This window comes from Schistocerca nitens, chromosome 9 (assembly GCF_023898315.1).
Source record: "Schistocerca nitens isolate TAMUIC-IGC-003100 chromosome 9, iqSchNite1.1, whole genome shotgun sequence".
Classification (NCBI taxonomy): Eukaryota; Metazoa; Arthropoda; class Insecta; order Orthoptera; family Acrididae; genus Schistocerca; species Schistocerca nitens.
In genome coordinates, this window is record NC_064622.1 from 327932725 (window position 1) to 327958566 (window position 25842).

The following is a 25842-nucleotide window of genomic DNA, read 5'->3' on the forward strand; positions in this document are numbered from 1 at the left end:
GACATCAGTGATATAGGTCATGATATAGGCTGATAATTATGTGCACCTATCCTACAAACTCACTTGAAAAGGGGAATGACTTATAATTTTTACCAGACACTAGGTTCCCTTTGTTTCTCCAGCAACCTATGATGAATTGCTAATAGAAGGGCAGCAAGTTCTTTCACACAATCTCTGGTCCAGATGCCTCCTCGCTACAAAGTGATTATAACTGTGTTTCTGTTCCTCTGTCCCTTACTTCAATATCTGCCAATTCAACATTTGTGCAATCATTGAAAAGAGGGACCATATTATGTTCTTCCATGGGGAAACAGCTTTGGTGGACTGGATTCAGTATTTTGGCCTTCTCTTTGTAATCTTCCATTTTGTTGTCTGTAGGGTCACTGACTGACTGAATAGGTCATTTTTGATGTGCTTACTGTCTGGAATCCAGCTCTGTGGATGTTGAATGCCCAGCAGAGGAAATTGACCTGGGTGGCTGCTGGAGGGCACAGTCTCACGACAGTGCTGTACTCACAGCATGAGTGTGGTCCTTCACTCACCACATGAATAAGTTGGCTAATAGTGTGGTTTGTGGGTGATACAAATACAGCCGCCCAGTGAATGGACAGCCAATTCTATACCCAGATCTGATATTGTAGGTTACTATCATCAATGTACAATGGATATTCAATAACAGCCCATTTGGCTCTTGGTGTTCCTCTTTGGTCATAATTCAGATTGTCTCTCCATTTGCTCTTGGCCTGTTGGCACCACTGTGAGTAAGGTTTTGCACATTTCGCTTTGGTGTTTACATAGATTGCTTTGTTTTTTTCTTTGTCTGTGTCCTGTCTGCCGCCAGTCAGCTGAGTTTAGCTTGGCACCAGTTGGTGTTGTGTTCTTTTCCACAGGCAGCGTTCCAGCTTGCAGTTCCATGTGTTTCTCTCCTGGGTTTCTATGCATGTGCTGATATCTGGTCACTCACAATATAGCATTGGCGAGAAGAAAAAACGAAGTTGCTCTGTTGCAGGGTCGCTAAATTGATTTGCTTGCTGGAGCTACAGCAGCAGCTAATGCAACATCAGCAGTTTCAGACAGACTTGTCACAAAAGTTAATTCAGCTTCAGGCAGACAAACTCCAAGCATGTGAGGCTATGTTGCTCAGGGCCTCGTTGCTCCCTATAGTCAACATCCCACTCATCCTGTGTTGTTTCCACCTCTTAGTGACCCTATGGAGGAGTGGGATACATGTTTCCAACTAAACCAACATTTAACCATGTATCAAGGCACATGATTTATTACAGTGATGGTTATTTCTGTCTTGGACATTGCTGGACATATTTTTTCTGCTCCATAAATTGGTGGCTCTGTCTGACCCTATCACACTCTCCTTTTAAGAGATACGTGCTCTGTTAACTAATAATTATTCCCAGAGATTTAAAGTGGTTGTTTCCAAGCACAGGTTTCACCAACACCATGAACAGTCTAGACAATTATGCCGCTCCTGGGTCACTAATTTGTAAGGCCTCAGCCACAAATGCAATTTCACTTGTGCCAATGAAGGCTGCAAAGCTTCATACATGGACTCCTTGATTCATGATGTTGTGGTTCAGCTGATCTTGAGATTCACAGAGCAGCACTGAAAATGGGTAACCCATCACTAGAGGACATTTGCATATTGCACACTCATTCAAGATGGTACAGGCTGTTAACAAATGACTCATTGAAAGGCTACAAGTTGCTACAGTTAACATGCCACCATGCACTCCACCCTAGCATTGCAAGCATAGGGTGATCCTCAGGTTGCAGCAGTGGTATGATTCATCTTTGTCCAGCATCTCTATGGTGTCTGAGCCTCCAGTTGCCCCTCACTGATAGCTATGTGTATTGTTCCCTTCATGGCCACAGTATTTTCCCATTCACTCTCAAGCAGACTGGACAGATCACTGGGGATCCTGCATGCATTGAGTTACAGAGAGGCATCTCTGCTAAGCTGTGCAACCTGCTCCCATCCTGCCCCACAAGTGCACGAGGACACCATACACATGCTGCAAGACATCTGTTTCCAGGTTGACAGGGGGCCACTGTTTATTTCATAAATCAGGTGGTATACACACACCTGGGTTCACTTGAATTGTCTCTGTCTTCATGGCATTTGGTGGCCTATGTGGACTCACTGCAGCTTGCATTGACCATTGACCAACCATCTACTACCACCATTTTGGCCTTGACACGTATACAATGCTTGAGGTTTCAGTTCTTATGAAATCAAGATCATATCAACCGCAGTTCCTTTCCAGGAAGTGTATGATCTCTACACTGCATTTGCATCTCTATATCAGCCAGATCTGGGGTATGTCTCAAACTTTCAGGTGGACATTACCCTACAGCTGGAAGCCATGCCTCGCTTTTACTGCATCAGACCAATTCCAGTTACCTTATTTGCTGATGTGAAGCAGAAGCCAATCATCTCCATGCTGCTGGGGTTATTTAGCTGATGGAATCTAGTGCATGGGCCACTCCCCTAGTCAACATCAGAAAGCCCACGGGTTCTCTCAGATTGTGTGGAGATTTCTTTGCTGTAATCAATGCTCAGTTACAGGTGGAAACTTATCCTATCCCCTGCCTGGAAGACCTCAGCAAAATTATTGTAGAGTAATGCTACTCCAAGATCGAACTTGCTGGCGCTTATCCCCAGTTATCCTTAGATGAAGAATTAGAACATCACTGTTATTAATATGTCTTTTGATTGGTACAGGTACAAATAGTTCCCATTTGGTATCACCTCAGCCCCCACAGTTTATCAAATGTTTCTGGGACACCTGACACAGCTTATTCCAGCTTACACGAATTACTTGGATAATCTCATTGTCATAGGACCATCCCACCAAGAGCATTTGCAAAATCTTCATATACTTTTGATGATCCTGTGGGATGCAGGCCTGCATTGTATAAGAGACATTCAGGTTTTTTTCAGTCAGAAATGGAGTTTTGGGGCACGGGTTCACCGAAGAGGCAATCAGGCCAACTGATTGGAATCTCGCCATGATAGACTCCTTACTCCACCTGACAAACTTACCTGAAATGGTGGTGTTTTTGGACAAAATCAGCTATTATTGTAAGTTCTTACTCCATGCAGCCCACATTGTGCAACTTCTCAATCAGTTGTGTAAAAAGACTGTGTGCTAGAACTGGACCTATGGCATTATTCAACTCGCACTGCAGTCTACCAGAGTGAACTGCCCAACACTTCCTGAGTGCATACAATTACACCACACAGTACAAGCCCATATCACAGCATCCCAATGCATATATCTTACTATGTCTACTTGCTGGCCCGGACACTGGTTTTAAACAATGAGAGGTGCTCAGAAGGTCCTACTCTACAAGACCTATGGCTGGCCAACACCTCATCTGCTGGATGGCGAACGAGTTCAGCTCCTGGATACATACTTCTCACAGACTTTCAGTTGTCAATGATGTCATTCTTTTGGACACTGAGATGGGCGCACATAGGGTGGTAATCCAGGCATACTTATGCCACGGGTGTTGAGCTTGTTGTGCTGGGGGCATTGAGGGAGGTCCTGCATGAAGGCGCTAGCTTGCTGACATGTACTAGCCAGAGATAAATGGCGAGATTGAAGCAATGGTCTGTAGCTTCACAGCATGTGCATGGCACCAGGCAGTGCCCTACAATCTTTCAACCCTTGGGATATTCCCCGCCTCCCCTGGGACTGAACTCATCTAGATTTAGTGGACTCATTTTTGAGATCAATGTTGTTGCTCACTGTGGAAGCTTACTCAGAGAACCAATATGTTGTATACATGGTGTCCACTATGACGAACACCACTCTACCACCTTGTCACAGGTTTTGGCCATTGAAAGGCTGCCTTGCACATTGGTCTCTGCTAATGGGCTGCAGTTCACTGCATCTACTTTCGAAGATTTCTACGAGGCTAGTGGCATAAAAGGTTTCTGCAGCTTCATTCCATTCTTGCTCAAATGACCTTCAGAGCCTTACTCCCATCCCGCCAAGCATTATGTGCATGGTACAGCTGTGTGGGTCCAATCCTGTGGGAGTACTGACACTTGGACACTGGTGATAGTAGAGGAGATCCACGGGCAGCAGGTTATGTCAGTCCAAACACAGCGGGGTCTTGAGTGCTGCCGTCACAACCAACTGTGGCTGTGAGTGCAGGCATTGCATCCACTGCCTCGTCCACTGCCTCCTGGTGACAATGTGACTTCACGATCAGCATCTCTGTCAGGAGCCTGCGACTCTACGCTGTTGCACCAGTGGTCTCTCCCACATCCACATGGATTTGTGAAACTCCCTGGCATTCCCATTGCCAGCGATACCCCGATGAACACCACCAAACACCCTCCTTTCCTGCAACTGGTGGTTGAAGGGACTGGGTCTTTGCCCATGCTGCCATTTCACCCCCTTTGGCGCCGTCCAGAGTGTTTTTAACCATCACTCCTGTTTAGTTGGAGGGATCTGGTATCCACCTCCACAGTAGTTTAAAGCCTGCTGAGGAAATGGACATAGATGGCTGTTAGAGGGCGCAGACTTACCACAGCAATGTGCTCACCATGTGAATGTGCCACTTGTCTTGCCACATGAATACACCACCCAGTAGGGTTCCTCATGATCAACATAAGTACAACTGCCCAGCGAATGGTTTGTCAGCTCTGTACTCTTGTCTGATATTGTTGATTAATACCATTGATTTTCTGTGGACTATTCAATAATAACCTCACTTGGCTCTTGGCTCTTCTCTCTGGTTGTGATTTGTATTGTGCCTCTCTTTGCTCTTGGCCTGTCGGCTCTGTTGTGGAAAAGGTCTCTGCCATGCAGTTTGTTGTTTACATAGGTTGCTTTGGTCTTGTCCTTGTCTGTGTCCTCTCTGCTATTAGTCAGCTGTGTTTAGCTTATCTACCACTTGGTGTTGTGTTCTCATCCACTCGTGGCCATTCTGCCTTGTGGCTTCATGTGTTTCTTTCCTGGATTCTGACACCTATGCTGATATCTGGCTACTCACATTATTGCATATTGGTTTAATGTAAGACCAAAACTTTTCAGCAGCTTTAGTCAGATTGGCTGCAAAAATTTTTCCTTTCAAAGTCATTGCATGGTTCTCTCATTGCTCTCCTTATGCTCATTTTCAATTAATTTGGCTGTTGGTGTTCACCTATATTTTTACTTGTGTAATGTGCATTGAAGAAAGCTTTTGAATTTAGCCATTTGTGCTCCATATCTTTGTTTTCAGATACCCCATATGTTGTATTCTGTCATTCTTGCTTAACATGCATAGTCATTGTGCTATCATATGTTTATGATCACTGAGGCCGTCCTCTGTGTCAAATGATTGAAAAGTTCAGGCCTTTTCCTTGATAGGTTTAAGATGTTATCCCCATGAGCTGGTTCTGCAAATGTATCTAAAGCAATTTTTTTGACAAGACATTCAGAATAATGTCACATGAATCTGTCTCTGGCACCAGTTTTGATTGCATGACTCTCCCATTCTACAGCTGGCAAATTGAAGTCTCTCCCTAGTGCAGTAGCATGATCAGGAAACTTACTGACACAATTCTGCAAGTTCTCTCTGAAGCACTGTGTCCCTATAGCTCCTGATGCAGTTACCATGTTTGACCCACCTTTGGTGCTTCACTTCATCCACATTATTTCACATTTGGAATCTGTAATAACCCGTCTAGGTACTATCAAATTCCTTACTGCAATAAATGTGCAGCCACCCGTAGTGTCTAACCTGTGCTTATAATATATATTCCAGTCTGTATTTAGGATTTCATTGCTATTCACTTCAGGTTTCAACCAACTTTTTGTTGCTGGTACTGTCTGGGCACTATTAATTTAATAATCAGATATTATCAAGGATGGTTTTGCTGTTTAGTATTATCACATTAACCTTTTCTATTTTTGATTTGTGAAGATGAATTTCTTTGAGAATAATATGGCTGATCTATCTCAAACATTGGCAGCTGATTCATTACTAATCCCAAGGGCGGGTTCCTGTAACTTAAAAAAAAAACCATGAGCATGCCCTACCTGGTTTGCTCCCTACTAGCCATCTCCTTGCTATAGCACATACCGGTCCTTTTGAGGGGGCCACTGCAGCATTCCACTCGATAGCTGAGGTTGATGAGAAATTTACTTCCGATACTGACTCAGAATCATCTGAGTCTCATGTTTAGGCCTTCCTGTCTGCTCCAAACCAGAGGACCATGATCAACCCTTGGTATGATGCTACAATTAGTGAGCTTATACTGTATCCATGTGTGATGCTAGCTGCCTTCATCAAATTAGCCAAATTCTGAAAGGAACTGAAAATTACCTCAGAACCCAAGTGCCAGGCATCATTCCTCCATGTCTTGGGTCAGACCTCCTGGTAACCGTACAGGATACACACTGACATTCTTTCCTAACATGCCTATTATTTTTCAAGGGACATCATTACCTGTCTAGCACTGGAGCCTCCACTGGCTAGCATACCTGCCCTCTACAAACAAAGGAAAGTTCCTCATTCTGGCCCTAGACAGGCTAATTGGGCCCAACCAATCACCATGTCATTCAAGGGTGTATATGCCCCAGGAAATCTGAGAAAAACCTGGGAATTTTTTCATCCGGGAAAAATCTGGGATATATCTATGTCTACATCTACATGGTTACTCTCCAATTCACACTTAAGTGCCTGGCAGAGGGTTCATCAAACCATTTTCATAGTTCTTCTCTGCCATTCCACTCTCAAATGGTGCTTGGGAAATAAGAACACCTAAATCTTTCTGTTCAAGCTCTGATTGGAAGAGAAAGTTGGTGATTGAAATTTCGTAAATAGATCTCACCGCAAAGAGAACTGCCTTTGTTTCAGTGACTGCCACCCCAACTCGCTTATCATATCAGTGACACTCTCACCCCTATTGCGCGACAACACGAAATGAGCTGCCCTTCTTTGCACTTTTTTGATGTCCTCCGTCAATCCTACCTGGTAAGGATCCCATGCCGCACAGCAATGTTCCAGCAGAGGACAGACAAGTGAAATGTAGGCTGTCTCTTTAGTGCGTTTGTCGCATCTTCTAAGTGTTCTACCAACAAAGCATAGTCTTTTTTTTGCCTTCCCCACAATAGTATCTGTGTGGTCTTTCCAATTTAAGTTGCTTTTAATTGTAATTCCTAGGTATTTAATCGAGTTGAGAGCCCTTAGATTTGTGTGATTCATCATATACCCAAAATTTATCGGATTTCTTTTAGTAACCATGTGGGTGACTTCGCTCTTTTCTTTGTTTAGTACCATTTACCATTCTTTGCACCATACAGAAATTATCTCTAGATCTGTTGTAATTGGAATTGATAGTCTGATGATTTTACTAGATGGTAAATTACAGCATCATCTGCAAACAATCTAAGGGGGCTGCTCAGATTATCACCTAGATCATTTATGTCAATCAGGAACAGCAGAGGGCCTATGACACTACCTTGTGGAATGCCAGATATCACTTCTGTTCTACTCGATGATTTACTGTCCATCATTACAAACTGTGACCTCTCTGAGAGGAAATCATGAATCCAGTCACACAACTGAGACGATACTCCATATGCACCCAATTTGACTAATACTTGCTTTTGAGGAACGGTATCAAAAGGCTTTTGGAAATCTAGGAATATGGAATCAATCTGAGATCCCTTGTCGACAGCACTCATTACTTCATGGGAATAAAGATCTAGCTGCGTTGCGCAAGAACGATATTTTCTGAATCCATGTTGGTTGTGTATCAATAAGTTATTTTCTTCAAAGTGATTCATAATGTTCGAGTACAATATGTGCTCAAGAATCCTACAGCAAATTGAGGTCAGTGATATGGGCCTGTAATTCAATGGGTTACTCATATTTCTGTTCTTGAATATTGGTGTGACCTGTGCTACTTTCCAGTCTTTAGAAACAGACCTGTCGTCAAGTGAGCAGTTTATATGATTGCTAAGAAAGGTGCTATTGTGTCTGCATAGTCTGAAAGGAACCTGATTGGTGTACCATCTGCACTGGAAGACGCCTTTCTTAAGTGGTTTGAGTTGTTTTGCAGCACCTAATATATCTACTTTTATGTCACTCATGCTAACAGCTGTTCTGGTTCTGAATTCTGGAATATTTACTTCGTCTTCTTTCATGAAGGAATTATGGAAAACTGTATTTAGTAACTCCACTTTAGTGACACCATCATCGGTAACATTTACATTGCTATCGCAGCGTGACGGTATGGACTGTTTTTTGCCACTGGTGTACTTTACATATGACCAGAATCTCTTAGGGTTTTCTACCATATTTTGAGACAATGTTTCATTGTGGAAACTATTAAAAGCATCTCACATTGATGTCCACACTAAACTTCGAGCTTCCATGACACTTAGTCAGTCTTGGGGATTTTGAGTTCTTCTGAATTTAGCATGCTTTTTTTCGTTGCTTCTGCAACAGTGTTCTGACATGTTTTGTGTACCATGGTGGATCAATCCCATCTCTTATTAACTCATGTGATATGAATCTATCTATTGCTGTCAATACTGTATCTTTGAATTTAAGCCATATCTGGTCTACACTTACATTATTAGCTCGGAAGAAATGGAAACTCTTCTGGTGTGCAGGATACATGAGACAGGTGAAGTACCCTCAGACTTCGAGAAGAATGTATTAATACCAATTCCCAAGAAAGCAGGTGCTAGCAGATGTGAATATTATTGAACTGTCAGTTTTATATCACAGTTGCAAAATACTAACACAAATTCTTTACAGAAGAATAGAAAAACTGGTAGAAGCCAACCTCGAGGAAGATCAGTTTTGCTTCCAGAGAAATGTAGTCACATGCTAGGCAATAGTGACACTACGACTCATCTTAGAAGATAGGTTAATGAAAGGCAAACTTACATTTATGGCATCTGTAGAGTTGGAAAAGGCTTTTGACAGTGTTGACAGAAATGCTCTCTGAAATTCTGAAGGTAGCAGTGGTAAAATACAGGGAGCAAAAGGCTGTTTACAACTTTAACAACAGTTATAAGAGTTAACAGGCATGAAAAGGAAGGGAAGGGAGTGAGACAGGGTTGCAGCCTGTCCCCGATGTTATTGAATCTGTACATTGAACAAGCAGTAAAGGAGACTGAAGGAAAATTTGGAGATGAAATTAAAGCTCACGAAAAAGAAATAATAACTTTGAGGTTTGGGGATGACATTGTAATTATGTCAGTGACAGCAGAGGACTTTGAAGAGCAGTTGAACAGAATGGACAGTGTCTTTAAAGGTGGGTATAAGATGCACATCAACAAAAGCAAAAACTGGATAATGGAATGTACTCAAATTTAATCACATGATGCTGAGTGAATTACATTAGGAAACAAGACACTTAAGTTAGTAGATGAGATTTGCCATTTTGGCAACAAAATAACCGATGATGGTTGAAGTAGAGAGGACTTAAAATGTAGCCTGGCAATGGCAAGAAAGTCATTTCTGAAGAAGAGAAATTTGTTAACATCGAGTATAGATTTAAGTGTCAGGAATTCCTTTCTGAAAGTATTTGTATGGAGTGCAGCCATGTGTGGAAGTAAAACATGGGTGACAAACAGTTTAGACAAGAAGAAAATAGAAGCTTTTGAAATGTGGTGCTGCAGAAGAATGCTGGAAACTAGATGGATAGATCACATAACTAATGAGAAGGTACTGAATAGAACTGGGGAGAAATGAAATTTGTGGCACAACCTGACTGGAAGAATGGATTGGTTGGTAGGACTCATTCTGAGACATCAAGGGATCACAAATTAGACTGGAGGGAAGCTTGGCAGACGGGGCTAAAAGTCATAGAGGGAGGCCAAGGGATGAATACAGTAATCAAATATAGAAGGATGTAGGTTTTGGTGGTTACTCAGAGAATGAAGAGGCTTGCACAACCTATCGTATCATGGAGAGCTGCATCAAACCAGTTTTTGGACAGAAGACCACAACAAAAACAACAACATCCTTAAAAGTTTGGGCTGGGTGATGATGGGTCAGTGAGTGAATCAGTTGGTTGGGACATTGCCTTTTGTATACAGAGACAATATATAAATCAGTTGGTTCCCCAGTGAAATTACTGGAACTTGGTCACCAGTGCAGTTGGTAGGCTTCTTTTAAACTGCACTTTTATGGCAGCAAAAGAAATGTGTGTATCTGTACCATGGGCGCCTTTTAATCCTTGTTAGAATAATCTTTATCTTGGTAAGGATTCAATGAACTTGTACCACTAAAATTATGAGTGGAATAATTATTAGTGTCAGTGGTGTTGAGAAACTGCTGAAATAGTTAAAGTTGAACAAAGCTCCAGTCACTAATGGCATCCCTGTCAGATTCTATACTGTGGCTGCATTAGCCCCTCTAATAACTATAATCTGTTGTAGATCCTTGGAACAAAAAAATGTGCCTAATTCTCAGGAAAAAAAAACCACATGTCACACTTGTCAACAAGAAATGGAGTAGAAGTGATCTACTAAACTACCACTTAATATCCTTGACATTGATTTGCTGTAGAATCTTAGAACAGACTGTGAGCTCTATTGTAATGAGGCATGCTGAACAGAATGACCTCCTCCATGCAAACCAACATGGATTTCAAAAACGTGTGAAACCCAGCTCTCACTTTTTTCACATGACATACTCCAAGCTGTGTATCAAGGCAGTCAGGTAGATGCAGTATCTCTTGATTTCTGAAAAGCATTTGACTCATTATCACACCTATGCTTACTGCCAACAGTACAATGATATGGGGCATCAAGTGAAATTTGTGACTGGATTGAGGACTTTTTGTAGGGAGGGTGCAACATATTATACTGGATGGAGAGTCACCATCAGTGTAGAAAGTAACTTCAGATGTGCCCCAAGGATGTCAGATGTGCTCCAAGGATGTGTGTTGTTACTGTTGCTTTTCATGTTGTATGTTAATGACCTTGCAGACAATAGTAATCTCAGACTTTTTTGCAGATGATACAGTTATCTATAATGAAGTACTGTCAGAAAGGAGCTACAAAAATAATCAGTCAGATCTTGATAAGATTTCAAAGTGGAAAAAATATTGGCTACTTGCTTTAAATGTTAAAAAATATAAAACTTTGCACTTCACAAAATGAAAAAACATAGTATCCTATGGTTATAATATCAATGAGTCACTGCTGAAATTGGTCAACTCATACAAATACCTAGGTGTAACACTTTGTAAAGAAATGAGATGGAATGATCACATAGGGTCAGACATGGGTAAAGTCAGTGGTAAACTTTGGTTTGTTGGCAGAATACTGGGGAAGTGCAATCAGTCTACAAAGAAGATTATTGACAAATCACTTGTGTGACCCATTCTAGAATACTGCTCAAGTGTGTGGAACCCATACCAGATAGGACTAATGGGGGATATTGATCATACACAGAGGAGAGCAGAATGAATTGTCACATGTTTGACCCATGGGAGAGTGTTACAGTGATGATGAAGATACTGAACTGGCAGACTCTTGAAGATAGATGTAGAATGTGCCAAGAAAGTCTACTTACAAAGTTTCAAGAACCAGCATTAAATGATGACTCTAGGGAAATACTACAAACTCAGACATATTGCTCACATACTGATCATGAGCATAAGATTAGCATAATTATAGCATGCACAGAGGCATAGAAACAACCACACTTCCTGCACCCCATATGTGAATGGCTCAAGAAGAAATCCTAGTAACTGGTACAATAGGACATACCCTCTTTCATATTTTTCACAGTGGTTTGCAGAGTATAGATGTAGATGTGTTCCGTAAATCTGACAGCTGCGTTTTTCTCTGAAAAGATGAAGTAATACGAATAGTGAAAAACAATAATTATTTTACCCAACTGTTTCAGCAGGATTCTGCATGAAATTCTAAATCTACTCCACAAATAATTCATAACAGTACATTTGCATTCTGAAAACTGTCCTTTGGCTTTATTAGCTACCCAGAACTGTAATATACTTTCTAAAATTATGCTTGATTCACTACTTATCACAATGTATGTGTCAATGCAGATGGAATAAAGTTTCCATCTCCTAGTGATACTGATGAAAGTTCATTAACATATATGTAAAAAGATAAGTCCCCTTAGATGGAACCTCGTGGGAACCACATGTAATTAGTTTTCAATTGGATGAGGACTTACAGCTTAACAAAGATTCCTTACTATTTTAGTGGTGTATTTCTTCTTAAGCTCTTTCACTGCTAGGCTGAGAAATTTTGGCTTTTCACTGATTGCAAAGCAGCTGCTTCTTGTAGACAATGGACTTTTGTAGTGCTTTTTTGCATGACATTAACTACCCCTGCCACAATAAATTGCTTTCTAGCTTCTGTTTAATTCATCATCAGATTTGAATAGATTAATTAATGAAAATCACTTATTTTTCTGTGATTTTAATTTCCTGCACTTGTACTTAATGCCAAGCTATTATGGAAAGCTTATAGTGTGACACTCATGGCTAACAGTATGAAATAACTTACTTTTACTGATTACTGTTGTTGTGACTGTCAGAAAAGGTTGTATAAATATGTGCATCAGTGACTGGTGCAATACCTATAAAAGCTTTTTAAATAAAATTTGCTGTATATGAATATTTATAATTTTAGTTTATTTTTATAGAACATTACTTCACAAATTATCTTTTTACTTAATGTTTTCTGAATATTTCTCTTTCTTACCAATAGGAAGAAATGGAAACAGCACCAGCTTTCAATGATGGCATCCGTTTGATTGACATGGTTCTTGTGTACAAAAATGATGAGAATTCAAGAAAACCTCTTATTTATCGACAGAAATATGAAGAAAACTTAATAAAGCATGGATTACAATTAGAAGATGAGGTTTGTATTCTGTGCTAGAGTAAATTCATAAATTTCTTGTCTTTATAACAAGTGTGTCCTTGGTTATTTTATGGTATTTTAAGTAATACATGAGTGGTAACAGAGAAATTGAGAGATCAGTGACAATCATAACTGAAAACTGTATTGCTCTACACAAACCTAAAACAGGCCGGCCGAAGTGGCCGTGCGGTTAAAGGCGCTGCAGTCTGGAACCGCAAGACCGCTACGGTCGCAGGTTCGAATCCTGCCTCGGGCATGGATGTTTGTGATGTCCTTAGGTTAGTTAGGTTTAACTAGTTCTAAGTTCTAGGGGACTAATAACCTCAGCAGTTGAGTCCCATAGTGCTCAGAGCCATTTTTGAACCTAAAACAGACTACACTGTTAAAATAACTGTTCTTATGTCTCCCTTCTATATTTCAATCTGTGTTAAACTCATGAAGGTGGATCCCTATGGAGCTTGTTATGAGCTATTTGTATGTGCTTTATTGTATCAGTTGGATTATTTGGAGAAAATACATTGCTAATCATAATGGAACACAAACAGCATTAGGAATGCTAAGAAATAATCAATATAATGTCATCAGAAAAAAAATTAGTCACTCTTTGAGAAATCATTATAAGCATCATTTAATACCATCTTCTTCTCATCACCTGGTGAGATGTCGAGATTGTGCAGACATCCGATATATACACCTGAACAGCAGATGCATCTCCCCATCCTTATCCCCTGGCACAGGGGCCAACAACCAGCAGTAGGTGGCAGACCATGTCTCAATCTCAACTATTGGTGCATTCAGTCTTGCGCAAACTCATGTAACTATATGCTGAGATTGCACTTGGCAATTGATGCTTGAAGAGTCTGGGAAAGACATGATTAGTGCTTCCTTCATCAGTGAAACTGGGCATGATAGTGCAGTGGTTATGACTTCAATTTGGGAGATGATGGTTCAAATCTAAATCTGGGCATCCCGATTTAGGTCTTCCATCATTTTCCTAAATCATTCCCAAAGCAAATGCTGTGATGCTTCTTTTTACAGGAAATGGCTGATTTCCTTCCCTGTCTGAGAAACATTTCAAACTGGTGCTGTATCTCTAAAGGCCTTGATGTCAAGTGGACGTTAAATTCTAATTTTTCTTCCTTTCTTTTCTCCAGTGAGAGGATCAATCAGAGTAAAGTGTCCCGAAATGACCAAATATTGTTTTGATAGAATTTTAGCTTTTCTCAAAATATATCAGATGTTTTCTAAATCTTTTTCTGAGTTCCCACATCTGAGTTCAAGAGACTAGCAATTTATTCTTTTCAAAACACTAATTCTAACTAAACAATCATAAAACATTTTCAGTTAGGGAGGCTTCCACAATATCTTTTACTGTATTTTATATAATTTGTGTTTATTCCTATTATTATTATTATTATTCTAAATCACTGTAATAATTTTGAATTGAATTTATTTGTAGTTTCATTTTATTTAATTGTTCATTGATGATAATGACCACACAGTCTTGCATGGCACCCAAAGATCAACAGTAGTGTGTTCTGACAGCTCTATCAATTTGGTTGTCTTGCATTTTATCTTCTATTCCTATTGAGAAATTGACTCATGTGAAAAACCTGTAATTTGTTTAAGGCTTTGTCAGTTACTCCTGACCCTTAACACAAGAAATGTGTTTTAATCACGTAAATGTTGCTAACTGGAGTTTCTAACTCCAGTGCATGTAAAATTTATACTATATATTTCTGTGGCCAATCATTATCTGACCAGAGCAGATGAATATTTTCTCACTAAATAGTATGTAAATCTATAACCCTGTTCATTTATCAGAGAAAATGTTTGTTACCTTCAATTTTTATTAATATTGCAGATCGCAGAAGAAAATGGCTTGGTGTTTACCAAAGTACACACACCTGATGCAGTGCTTGAAAGATATTCTGAGTCAAGTGGGATAAAGAAGCCAGCATTACTTGTAAGTAATACCTTACATATGTGAGAAACAAGTTAAAAATCTTTTCATGATGATGAAAAACTTCACTTTGTTCCCTAAGTGTGTAAGCATCTGTGTATTTTTCAAATGGAGGTTATTCATTATTCTTCAAGACTAATGTTGAAGAATAAATGTTGAGCTATATAGATCAATGTTTAAGAATAAATATCCTCACATATAGGTGTAAAAATCACATCATGCTTTAAGATTAATTAATTAATTTATTGATTCATTATGTTTCACAAATTCCATTATGAAGGAGAACATTCAGGGATGTGGAATAAATAAGTTATACAATAACATAAAACAGATACATCATAGAAATTGTATTAACAATAAACTATCAATGTAGTGCTTAATGTTATTCACAATTATGCCATCTAAATTTAATCCAATAAATTAGTAAAGAAGCTTATTAATAAAGGAAATAAATTTTGTGAATGAGTCTGAGAACATCATGGATATGTCATGCATAAAACTATTCAGATCTTGTAATATAGTGCTTTTATTTATATCATTGTTTTGGCCACTGCAATCATTAGGTCTGTAACTGAGATTAAAGGGACATAAAAATAAGAGATGTTTGTTGTGCATTATCAGGATACAAAGGATGAAAACTTAAAAGTTTAAAATTTTTAGAATTTTCCTGATCAATACTTAGAACTTGTAGAAACAATGTTTGGTTTTAATCAGTCAGTAAAAATTGACAGTTGATGCCCCACTTGGGCATAAGTTTTATGATTAACACTGATTATTGTTGGAAAGTTTTTACCTTTTATGTTTTCATGTGTTACAGTCTGATAATGTATAGTGATCCCCTCTTATTCTTACGTTCCTTTAATCTTAATTATAGATCTGATGATGGCAGTAGCTTAACTACAGATCTGATGATGGCAGTAGCTGAAGCAACATAAATAAAATATCAAACAATCTAGACTATTTTAGTCACAAAATAAGTTAGGAACTTGATAATCTGGCATGATCAGGGTCTGTCATTGCCAGATTATCAAATATGCTGGATTATTAAGGTCGTTTTTAAAAATCAGCTATAAAATAGGCATATAAGCAATTCTATAATTTTCATGTACAACAGCACTATATTGCTAAATGCAGCAAGAGGGAATACAATACAAAAAGTTAAGAGTACATATTACTTTTCCATAAAAACTAAACTTTTTAAAAAGTCGAATACTGTATTGCTCTATTAAATCAGTTTAAGGTTCAAAATTTTAGAAAAGTTCAATATACATAAAACTTTTTTTTTTGCACCAGTTATGAAATAAAATAAATTCTGTGATATGGAAAGATCAAGGATGAGCTAATTAATAAAAATTGTTACCAAGAATTTTGTGCAGTTTATTTGGAATCACAATCTTTAGGAATAGCATGAATATTTGATATTGTCAGGGGCATGGAATTTATGGGACTGGTTTCTAGCACTGACAGTTTAGCTGAAATTTCCTTCTTAGACCTCTGGATGTCACAGGAGTACAACTTATTTCTTGTATTGCGCTCGTTTCCGACAAAAAATTATTTTGTATGAGGTGCAGATTTGTAACTTCAAAAGCACTGTATTGTTGACTACTCTCAGCGAATTGCACAAAGATATTTAAGGCTTGTGGATCCTCAGCCCAAGACATTTGAGTTGTAGGCATTTGTTCTTCATCATTCCCTGTTTCTGATGTATCCTGTAGTTTGAAAATACTTTTTAATATCACATCACCAGCAGCTCTTGTCTACAGCTAAATATCCGTCATTATCAATCAATTTGCCCACTTCTTCAGCTGAAAATGCACTCAGTTCATTAGTGGATGCAAAATTTATCACTGGTACAATTTCACAGTTATCATTTATGGACTTGTCATTATTTATATTGCATTCTATCTCTGCTACTTTAACCGGTTTAGGCCACTGACCATATAATTGCTCAGTGATACAGACAGTTGTTACTGCTGAGGCACTGTGCCAGACATTTCCAATGTTTCTGTTCTGCAAACAGTGCAAAGATAAATATATGAGAGAATTTCTTATGTGTGCCAGATTATCGTGGTCTTACTGTAGTAAGAAAACTGCTACTTTGAAAACAGCTGCTGCCACTTTGGTTTTACATTACAGCTGCTGTTTATTAGCCATCAGTAGATTGATATTTTCTTGCTTACAGTGGTATTTTTAAGGAAAATATTTTTTTGCATCTGTAATTACTGAGAACTTTTTATAATGCATTATTTCTTGTCATACGTTTTTATAATAAGCATTGCTCCTTACCATGTTAACAGAACCTTTCAGTCCTTGGGTATAGACAGTCAGATAATTTGTAGAATGACTGGCTATTAAGGTATGTTTGTAATTTTCTTTTGAGTTGGTAGATATTCCTGTTTCCTTGCTGTGTGCTTGATGGGAAGTTACTGAGTATTTTACTGCCACAGTATATAACTTCATTCTGAACCCTGGACAAACAGGCACAGTCTACATGAAAATTATTTTTCTGTATTGTGTTGTGACAGTGTATATCACTGACACTTGAAACTGAATCCTATTATCAGTAATAAAGACCATTAAGGAACAAATGTTCTGAAAAGTGAGTGTGAGAATTCTGAGGTCTCTAGGAAGGCTTCTGAAATATCTAAAGTTATCTTCTTTACCTAGTATCCTTACTGCTTATTTCTGCTGAACAAATACTTTATTTACTTTAGGTGAGCTGACCCAGAAAATAATTGTATAAGACAACAGAAGTGAAAATGAGGCAACTCTCTTGTCTTCAGGTCACATCAGTGAGAGATTTTTCTGAACTGAGCTTTGTGATTCATTTAGGTGTGTGTTGACTCCATTTTAACTGGCATCCAGCTAGACATCAGTAAATTTCATACTCTATACTTCATTGAGTGTATGGCCATTAATGTTTACCTCTGGTGATGAAAGATCATTATTGTGGGTTTGAAACTACAAAATATGAGTGTTTGTGCAATTAAGATTTACTCTGTTAACTGTGAATCTCTTGAAGATCTGTTCAGCTATCATCAGAGCTGTGTTTGCTAGGGTGAAGTTTGGGGCTTTGATTGGTATGCTTATGCCACCAACAAACACTAAAATTTTCAAAATGCCATTTAAAGTCATTACCAGATCATTTATATAAGGTAGAAACAAGAGTGGTGCAGCACCCTGTTATGTTACCACTTTCCGAGATTTCCATCCGCGCATAATGCCATAATATATTAGTTTGCCAAATAGAATTTTGTGATCCACACAATCAAAGGCATTGATGAGCTTACAAAATATTCAAACAGGATAATTTTTCTTGTTCAGCTCTGCTTGCACTTTATTTGTGAAATCATGTATTGCTTTTTGTGTGGAGAATCCTTTGTGAAAACCAGACTGAGAGGCATTTAACAAGTCATGCTCATGAGGGAATGCTCAGACTTGTCACATTGGAACCATTGCTGATTTTTTTCCTGCTCTTAGTCAACTTGGAGGAAAGTCCACACACAAAATATTTGTTAACAAAAATTCACATGGTATGCATGCTTGAAACTGTCTATTGTACAGCCCTAAATCCTCTCACTCCATTATACCAGTGTCACCTAGGGGCAAAGTGGCAATGACTGTGTGGCTCTCTTGCCACAGCAATGTGTGCTGATTCACTGACTGAAAGCAATTGACAGTTAACTAAATATTTGTAGAATAATACATTATAAATTTTATCTATAACTTTGTTAATAAATTGGTGTAATGTGTGTGCATATAATTACAAAAATTCCAACACATATACATTAATTTTATTTCTTCTATTCTTCTAACTATTGCAGAAATGTGAAATATTGATATAATGTTCTAAACATAATTTTTTTTGTACTTCCTAAACATAAATTAAGTAGAATAACTGAATGCTCCCTAACTATCAGACACATATCAATATTCTACTTGAAATCTGGGTCATAGAAATGAGCCCTGTCTAATATTAACATATTTTGTGGGGTGCTCTGCCTATTTAATCAGATTTTGAAAGCAAAGAGAGGAAAAAAATTGTGTTCTAGTGACTGAGTATTGTCATCTTGGTAGACTGAAAAGTGTTGTGGAACATTTTACTTGCTGGGGAACATTTTACCCACTGGGAACCATCACAATAAAGCCTGGGATTAACAGCACTGCTAACAACAACGACAACCAGAAATGGAAGGACAATGGTTTTGCTGTAAACTGTGTTCATAACATTTTGATGTGGAATGTAAAGCATATAACAAATAATACTGAAGATCTAAGAATACCAAATGAAAGAAGAAAGATAATGCTTTGATAACAGAGGCGAAAAAGAAAGTGAAAGGATTCATATACCTAGGAGGATATTCCATCATATACAATGGCTTGTCACAAGAAATTAGAGCCTCAGCATGATTGTTAGTCTTCATAAATGAAAAATGGAGAAGTAAGATACCCTCATACACATGGGAGAGTTAAGAGTAAACAAAATATAAATGACAGAATTGGAAGATATGCTACAAAATATGAAAACCAGTTAGACTCAAGGAAGTAACAACATAAGCACCAAATTCATCAAGTATGTGCTTCCTCTTACGAAATCTAGGTTGCTTCTCTCTGGGGGAATGCAGGATAATAAAAGAAATCCCAAATGGCTAGCCATAATAAAACTTATGTGTAAGAAAGGTGCTAGGAAAAGTGAAAATTAGCATGTAAAATATTTTTGAGGACAATAACACAAAAACTCACAGTATTTTACATAATATCTTGTTGCAGGGACAAAATAGTTTAGGAGGAAAGGTAGTTCCTGTTCAGGTAAAACATTTGTCATCAGATAAATAATTGGAAAACAATTATTATTTAATAAGGAAATACATTTGATTGTTATTAATTATGGGAAATCTTTCGATAGAGTAGATTGGAGAAAGTTGTGGACAATACTAGAAAGGAGGAGCATTCCACATCACTTACTATGAGAACTCCAAGAGATTAAAATTGCCATTGCAAGGAATGATAATGTTTAAGTAACAAAAAATGTAGGATTACCACAAGGATGCAGTTTGTCTATGATACTTTTTAATATCTATGTCAATGATACACTGACAGAAAAAAATAAAATAAAATAAAACACTAAGAAGGAGTTGTGCAACATAAACAAAGTTGGTTGGCTTGTTTCTATATCCAAAAGATGATGTCTATTTAGAATTTGTGCCAACCACATAAGATTGTCACTGTGAGGATGTAGGTTTGCTTTAAATACATGCCATAATGCTCATGAGCATTAGTTACTTTTGAGACTGGACATTGTGAGCTGTTAGTCAAGAATGCCTTCAAGATGACAAAGATGCCACTATCAGCACCTCACTGAGTTTGAATGAGGTCATGTAACTGGACTATGAGAAGCTGGATGTTCCTTCTGTAGTACTGCAGAATGCCTTGGCAGGAACTAGCCACTGTACATGATTGCTCCAGATGACCACATGGCACTACACAGAGGGATGACCATTGTGTTCAGCATATGGCTCTGGCACATCATACTGCATCTGCAGCAACAATCTGAGCAGCAGTTGGCACCACAGTGACACAACAAACTGTTACAAATCAGATACTTCAACAACAGCTTGGAGCCAAACCCCTGTAGCGTGCTTTCTACTGCCCCCGAACTACCACCGTCTGCAACTTCAGTGGTGTGAAGCAAGAGCTCATTGGAACACAGGATGGAGGTCTGTTGTGTTTTCTGGTGAAAGCTGATTCTGCCTCAATGCCAGTGATTGCTGAGTGTTGATTAGGAGGCCAGTTGACGACCAGTAGTAATTAGTCTAACATTTTACTCTTGATCCTTATGTGAGAAACATGTAGGGGGTTGTAGTGTATTCCTAATGTCATCACTTACAGCCGATTCTTGAAATTTTCTTAGTAAACTTTCTCAGAATAGTTTGTGTCTATCTTCAGGAAACAGGCAGTTCAGTTTCTTCAGCATCACTGTAACACTCTTCCACAGATCAAACAAACCTGTGATAATTCATGCTGCCGTTCTCTGTACACGTTCATTTAAGAAGGGATTTTTTTTAAAATGGGTGTGTAAGGTATTTTGGAAACATGAAGCTGTAATGGCAATTTTGATGTTAGATCTACAAAAATTGATATTTGGTTTCTTGGTCAGAAACAAAAAAATACACATTCCAGCATTTACGTGTTCAGCATATGGCTCTAGCACATCATAATCCACCTGCAGCAATAATTCAGGCGGCAGTTGGCACCACAGTGATACAATGAACTCTTACAAATTGGTTACTTCAAGGGCAGCTTTGAGCCAGACAACCTGTAGCATGCAATCCACTGACTCCAAATCATCACATTCAGTGGTGTCAAGTGGGAGCTCATTGGGGCAGGATGGAGATTTGTTGTGTTTTCTGATGAAAGCAGGTTCTGCCTTGGTGCCTGTGATGGCCATTTGTTGATTGGAAACAGGCCAGTTAAGGGCCTGCACCAATTTGTCTGCATGCTAGACACACCGGTTCTGCACCTGGGGTTAGTAGTAGTAGTAGTAGTAGTAGCTTTATTCATCTATTGATCTCTTTTTACAAGGATATAGGACATGTTAAAGCATTTACAAGTTTAGACCAATTTAAAATAAGCTAATTCCTATATACATATATTTACAGGCTTCTAGTTAGAGACAGTCATTAGATTTACTCCTAGTATACAATACTTTTTTTACAAATAACTTATTTAATAATGTAATGCCACACTGTTCACTCATATCTCACTATCAGTCACTGCACACACTATGAACACATTGTTTCATAACACTTCACTGGGGTGAATAGGGACAGACTTTCAGGTTTTTAAATAATAAATCCAGAAAGACAATCTGAATATGAGTTTTTAATCATTAAAGTGGAAGATGGCATAGTCATTCAACCTTGAAACTAGGTATATTTGGTATTGCTTAATATAATTTGTAGTAATTGGCAATTATAAAGTGTCCCTATTTACCCCTTGGTAGGAGTCAGTAGGGACAGTGGTAAATATAACTCAGAGAACCCTATTGCAACAGGCATCAGGGGTCAAAAGGGACACAAAAATGGTTTTTAAAAATACAAATTAACCTTTAATACTTTAGAATATTATAACATTAGTTAAACATATGTCTGCCTCATCTTATTAACAGTTCTTTCATGACTAGAATAACTTCAATAGAATCGAATTCAGATACATCTTCTACGACTGGGAAAACATAACACTATTGTCTTTGGAGTTTTGTCTCAAAAATGATGCCACATATGTTTTTCCTTCAAGCACAACTTTGGTAATTCTACCAATTAAAATTGTTGGAGCCCCCTTTACGCTCTCAAATTTCACTTTCACCCAATCCCCATCCCCAACGTGTAACACCCTATCAGTAGACAGTTCTTCTGGTTTCTGAGTAGGTATCGTATCTTCTCTCTCTTCATAACTGTGATCACTGTTATCACCATCACTATCTTCTTCTGATTCATTCACTGAATTCAACAACTCATGTGCATGAACACTCCTGCCAGGTGGTACATTCAGTTTCCATTTTCTACCTGGTTTTGGCAAATTATCATCAGGCCACCTTTGATGCTGTAAGAATTCTACCAGGCTGTCATTAACAGTGCCAGTGCTGCCTTCTCCATTTTCTTCAGATGGCAACATTCCAACAACTTACTCTTCATTGAAAGGATAAATACCAATCTCCTTGAAACCTGAACAAATGTTTCTTTCTATGGTTGGTGATAGCATGTCAACGGTTTCTTTCAAAAGTCGAGGAAAGTACTTCTTATCAATTCCTAAATATTTGTTGCTAGTTCTGCTTTTCCAATTCTCCAGAACCTTTTGCCAAGCCTGTTTCAATGGCCTAAACATTGCGACATCTAGAGGTTGTGCAAGATGAGTTGAGTCCTGTTTTTCGCACAAATCAATGACAGCTGGAGACAGATGAGAGCTCAAGTTGCCACCAATAATGACTTTTCTTCCCTCAAAACAACGAAAATAAGGTATCACTATAGACTTCAACCAATCTAAGAAACAGCTGCTGTCCATCCAGCCTGATTTACTTCTGTTAAACCTTGCCCCAGCAAGACCACTTCCACTCCACAGATCGTATAGGTTTTTAGCTTTGTATATCACATAAGACATCAATAGTGTGTCATCGCCTGTAGCAGCAAACATCACGCTTACATTGGATTTTGTTTGATTCATAACCCTGTCAGGATATTTGCAGCCTCTTTTGTACAGAAGTTTTTTCCTTCCGGGGTCATCTGCCAGGTTTGTCTCATCATAATTGAATATTTGCTCTGGGGGAACACCATTAAGAGCTATTTTCAACTCTTCAAAATAACAAACAATATCCTGTGAGGTAACTTTAGCCCTGCTTTCAGATATATTTTGACATATTCATGGAGAAATAACATTGTGTCTCTTGATGAAAGATTGTGCCCAATCTGGACCTGGAAGATTGTTTTTAAATTGCTTTATTATTCTTCCTTCTCTGTCAAAATAGTAGTTCACAAAACATCGTACGCCAAACATGCTTAGTGGATATCCCCATCTTCCACAGATAACAACACTTTCCACAATCTTCACTTCAGTTAGCACACCAAGAGCTGTTTGTCCTCCATTCTTATTTCTGTTTTCAATTTCCTGCTTAGACATTTTGCTGTACATTTGCAATGCAGGTTTTGCAATTTTAAAATTTTCTGAAGCTTTCTGGAGTGACGTCCCTTTTCTAATGGCTTCTATAAACCTTTCCAGGTCCTCTTGTGTAACATGTTTGTGGCGATGACCTCTAGGATCATGCTGATATTTCCTAACCATGCTGTCCCTATTCACCCCTGAAAGTTAAAAAAGGTTATAGCATAAGAGAAAATATATTACAATTTCTACAAAAACATGATTGTATCACAAATCTCTGAGCATGTCTCTTGTGTATAGTGATAATATCTACCTGGAAACTTTTGAAAAGATTCCTCAAAAGTATGTAGCACGTACAGCTGAAGTTTTACTGCCAAAACAAAAACAACACAAACAGATGATGAGTTTGAACAAGGCTGCCAACTTCTGAAATAAGTCAGAGATGATGATAACCAAGTATTTCAGAGAAACAAACTCATAAGGTGTTTTGGACATCAGATCTCACTACAGACAAATTATTTTAGTTGCATTAGTAACACATAAAACTTTTTCCTGGACTGCTGTCCCTACTCACACCTGAGTCCCTATTCACCCCAGTTTGCGGTACACACACACAAACACACACACACACACACACACACACACACACACACACACACACAATCTTACACTGGTGATCTCTGGACCATTTTCTGTACCGCAACTTCCCATTTGCTATTCTGAAAAACTGAGTCAGCGTCCCTCCATAATGAGGGAGATGTTGAGCTCAGAAAGAGGAAGAGGTGTTAGTATTTTGCTATGCATAGCTTGGGGATAAGTATTCCTAGAAAGGAAAAAAAGAAGGGAAAAAATATAAAGTGAAGGTGTTATGTGGAATTTTGGTTGTTTTATAATAATAATAATAATAATAATAATAATAACAATTATTATTATTATTATTATTATTATTATTATATTTTTTTATCCAACCTCTCCTCTGTTTCATCTAAGTAATCCTTCAATGTATAAAATGTACTGCATAATAGGTACTTTATTACTGCCTTTTTAAATAAGTGTATTTTTGCAATTTCTTTAATCTCTTTTGGTAATTTATTGTACAGTTTTATTACTTGGTAGAAAATGCTGTTTTGAGTTTTATGTTTATTTCTTCTTGGTAAATGTAAGTTGAGTCTATCACTTGTTGCTGTTTGTACGGTAATTACCAATGTTATTTTTGAAGTATATAACTGACTGGTAAATGTATTTATATGGAGGAGTTAAAATCCCCAGTGTTTTGAACAGATCTTTACAATGAGCTTGACTAGTATTTTTGGTTATTATTCTTATGGCTCTTTTCTGGAGTTTGAAAATTGTGTTAATATTTTGTGTATTTGCTTCCCCAAAAAAGAATGCCTTGGCTAAGAATTGAGTGTACATATGAATAATATGTAACTAAAAGACACTGCATGTTACACACTGATGATAGGATTCTAAGTGTATAACATGCTGATGACATTCTGTTTGCAAGTACCTTTGTGTGTTCACACCACTTCAACTGAGTATCAATATTCATTCCAAGAAATTTTGCATTTGTTACACAGTCTATAGAGGTGCCATCTATATTTAATTTAAGATTGTCATTTTTCCTCTTCAAACAGAAATTCATGGCATTAGTTTTCTATATCGTCAATGTCACTTTATTGCTTATTGACCAATCATAAACTTCCTTGAGAGTTTCATTTGCTTTCTTGGCAAGGAGCTCTCTTGTTTTCTCAGTGACTATAATATTGCTGTCATCAGCGAAGAGAATATTTTCACCATGAGTAACACTATGGGGAAAGTCATTGATGTATATCAGGAACAGTATTAGTCCTAATGTGCTACCTTGCAGAACCCCTACATTAATGTATTTTGGTTCCGATAAGTGTTTTACTAAATGTTTATGTCTATTTGAAGTATGTGTTATCTCTACTCTTTGTACCCTATCTGCTAGGTATGATTGAAACCAGTCATTAGCTACCCCTCTAATTCCTAATGCTTCTAATTTATTTAATAGAATCTTGGTCGACTGGAAAGATCCAAAAATATGCCTTGACTCTTTATCAAGAGCATCAAGTACAACTTTTGTGAATTCTACTATGGCTGACTCCATATTTTTGCCATTTCGGAAACCAAACTGTGATTCGCTTAAAAGATTGTATTTATTCTGGTAATTCATTAATCTGTCTTTCATAATTGCTATCACATGACTTAGCCCTGCATTTGGCTTGAAGATCCTGGTGGCCTGGTACTCCTCGTTCTATCTGGTGTTGATGATAAAACTGTCATATCGTGTTCTCTTTCTTCCTATCTTTCTACCAGCCACCAGTT

General features: G+C 38.1%; 1 protein-coding gene across 2 annotated transcripts in view; it reads left to right on the forward strand.

Moving 5' to 3' along the window:
• Positions 1–25842, forward strand: part of LOC126203809 (anoctamin-5-like) — a 288957-nt gene that overhangs the window by 16608 nt on the left and 246507 nt on the right. For both annotated transcript variants that reach the window (XM_049938177.1, XM_049938176.1), the window contains exons 2-3: positions 12723–12878; positions 14743–14844. In XM_049938177.1, coding sequence (XP_049794134.1) covers positions 12729–12878; positions 14743–14844 — 252 coding nt within the window. In that variant the 5' untranslated portion in view covers positions 12723–12728. The remainder of the gene's footprint in view (positions 1–12722; positions 12879–14742; positions 14845–25842) is intronic.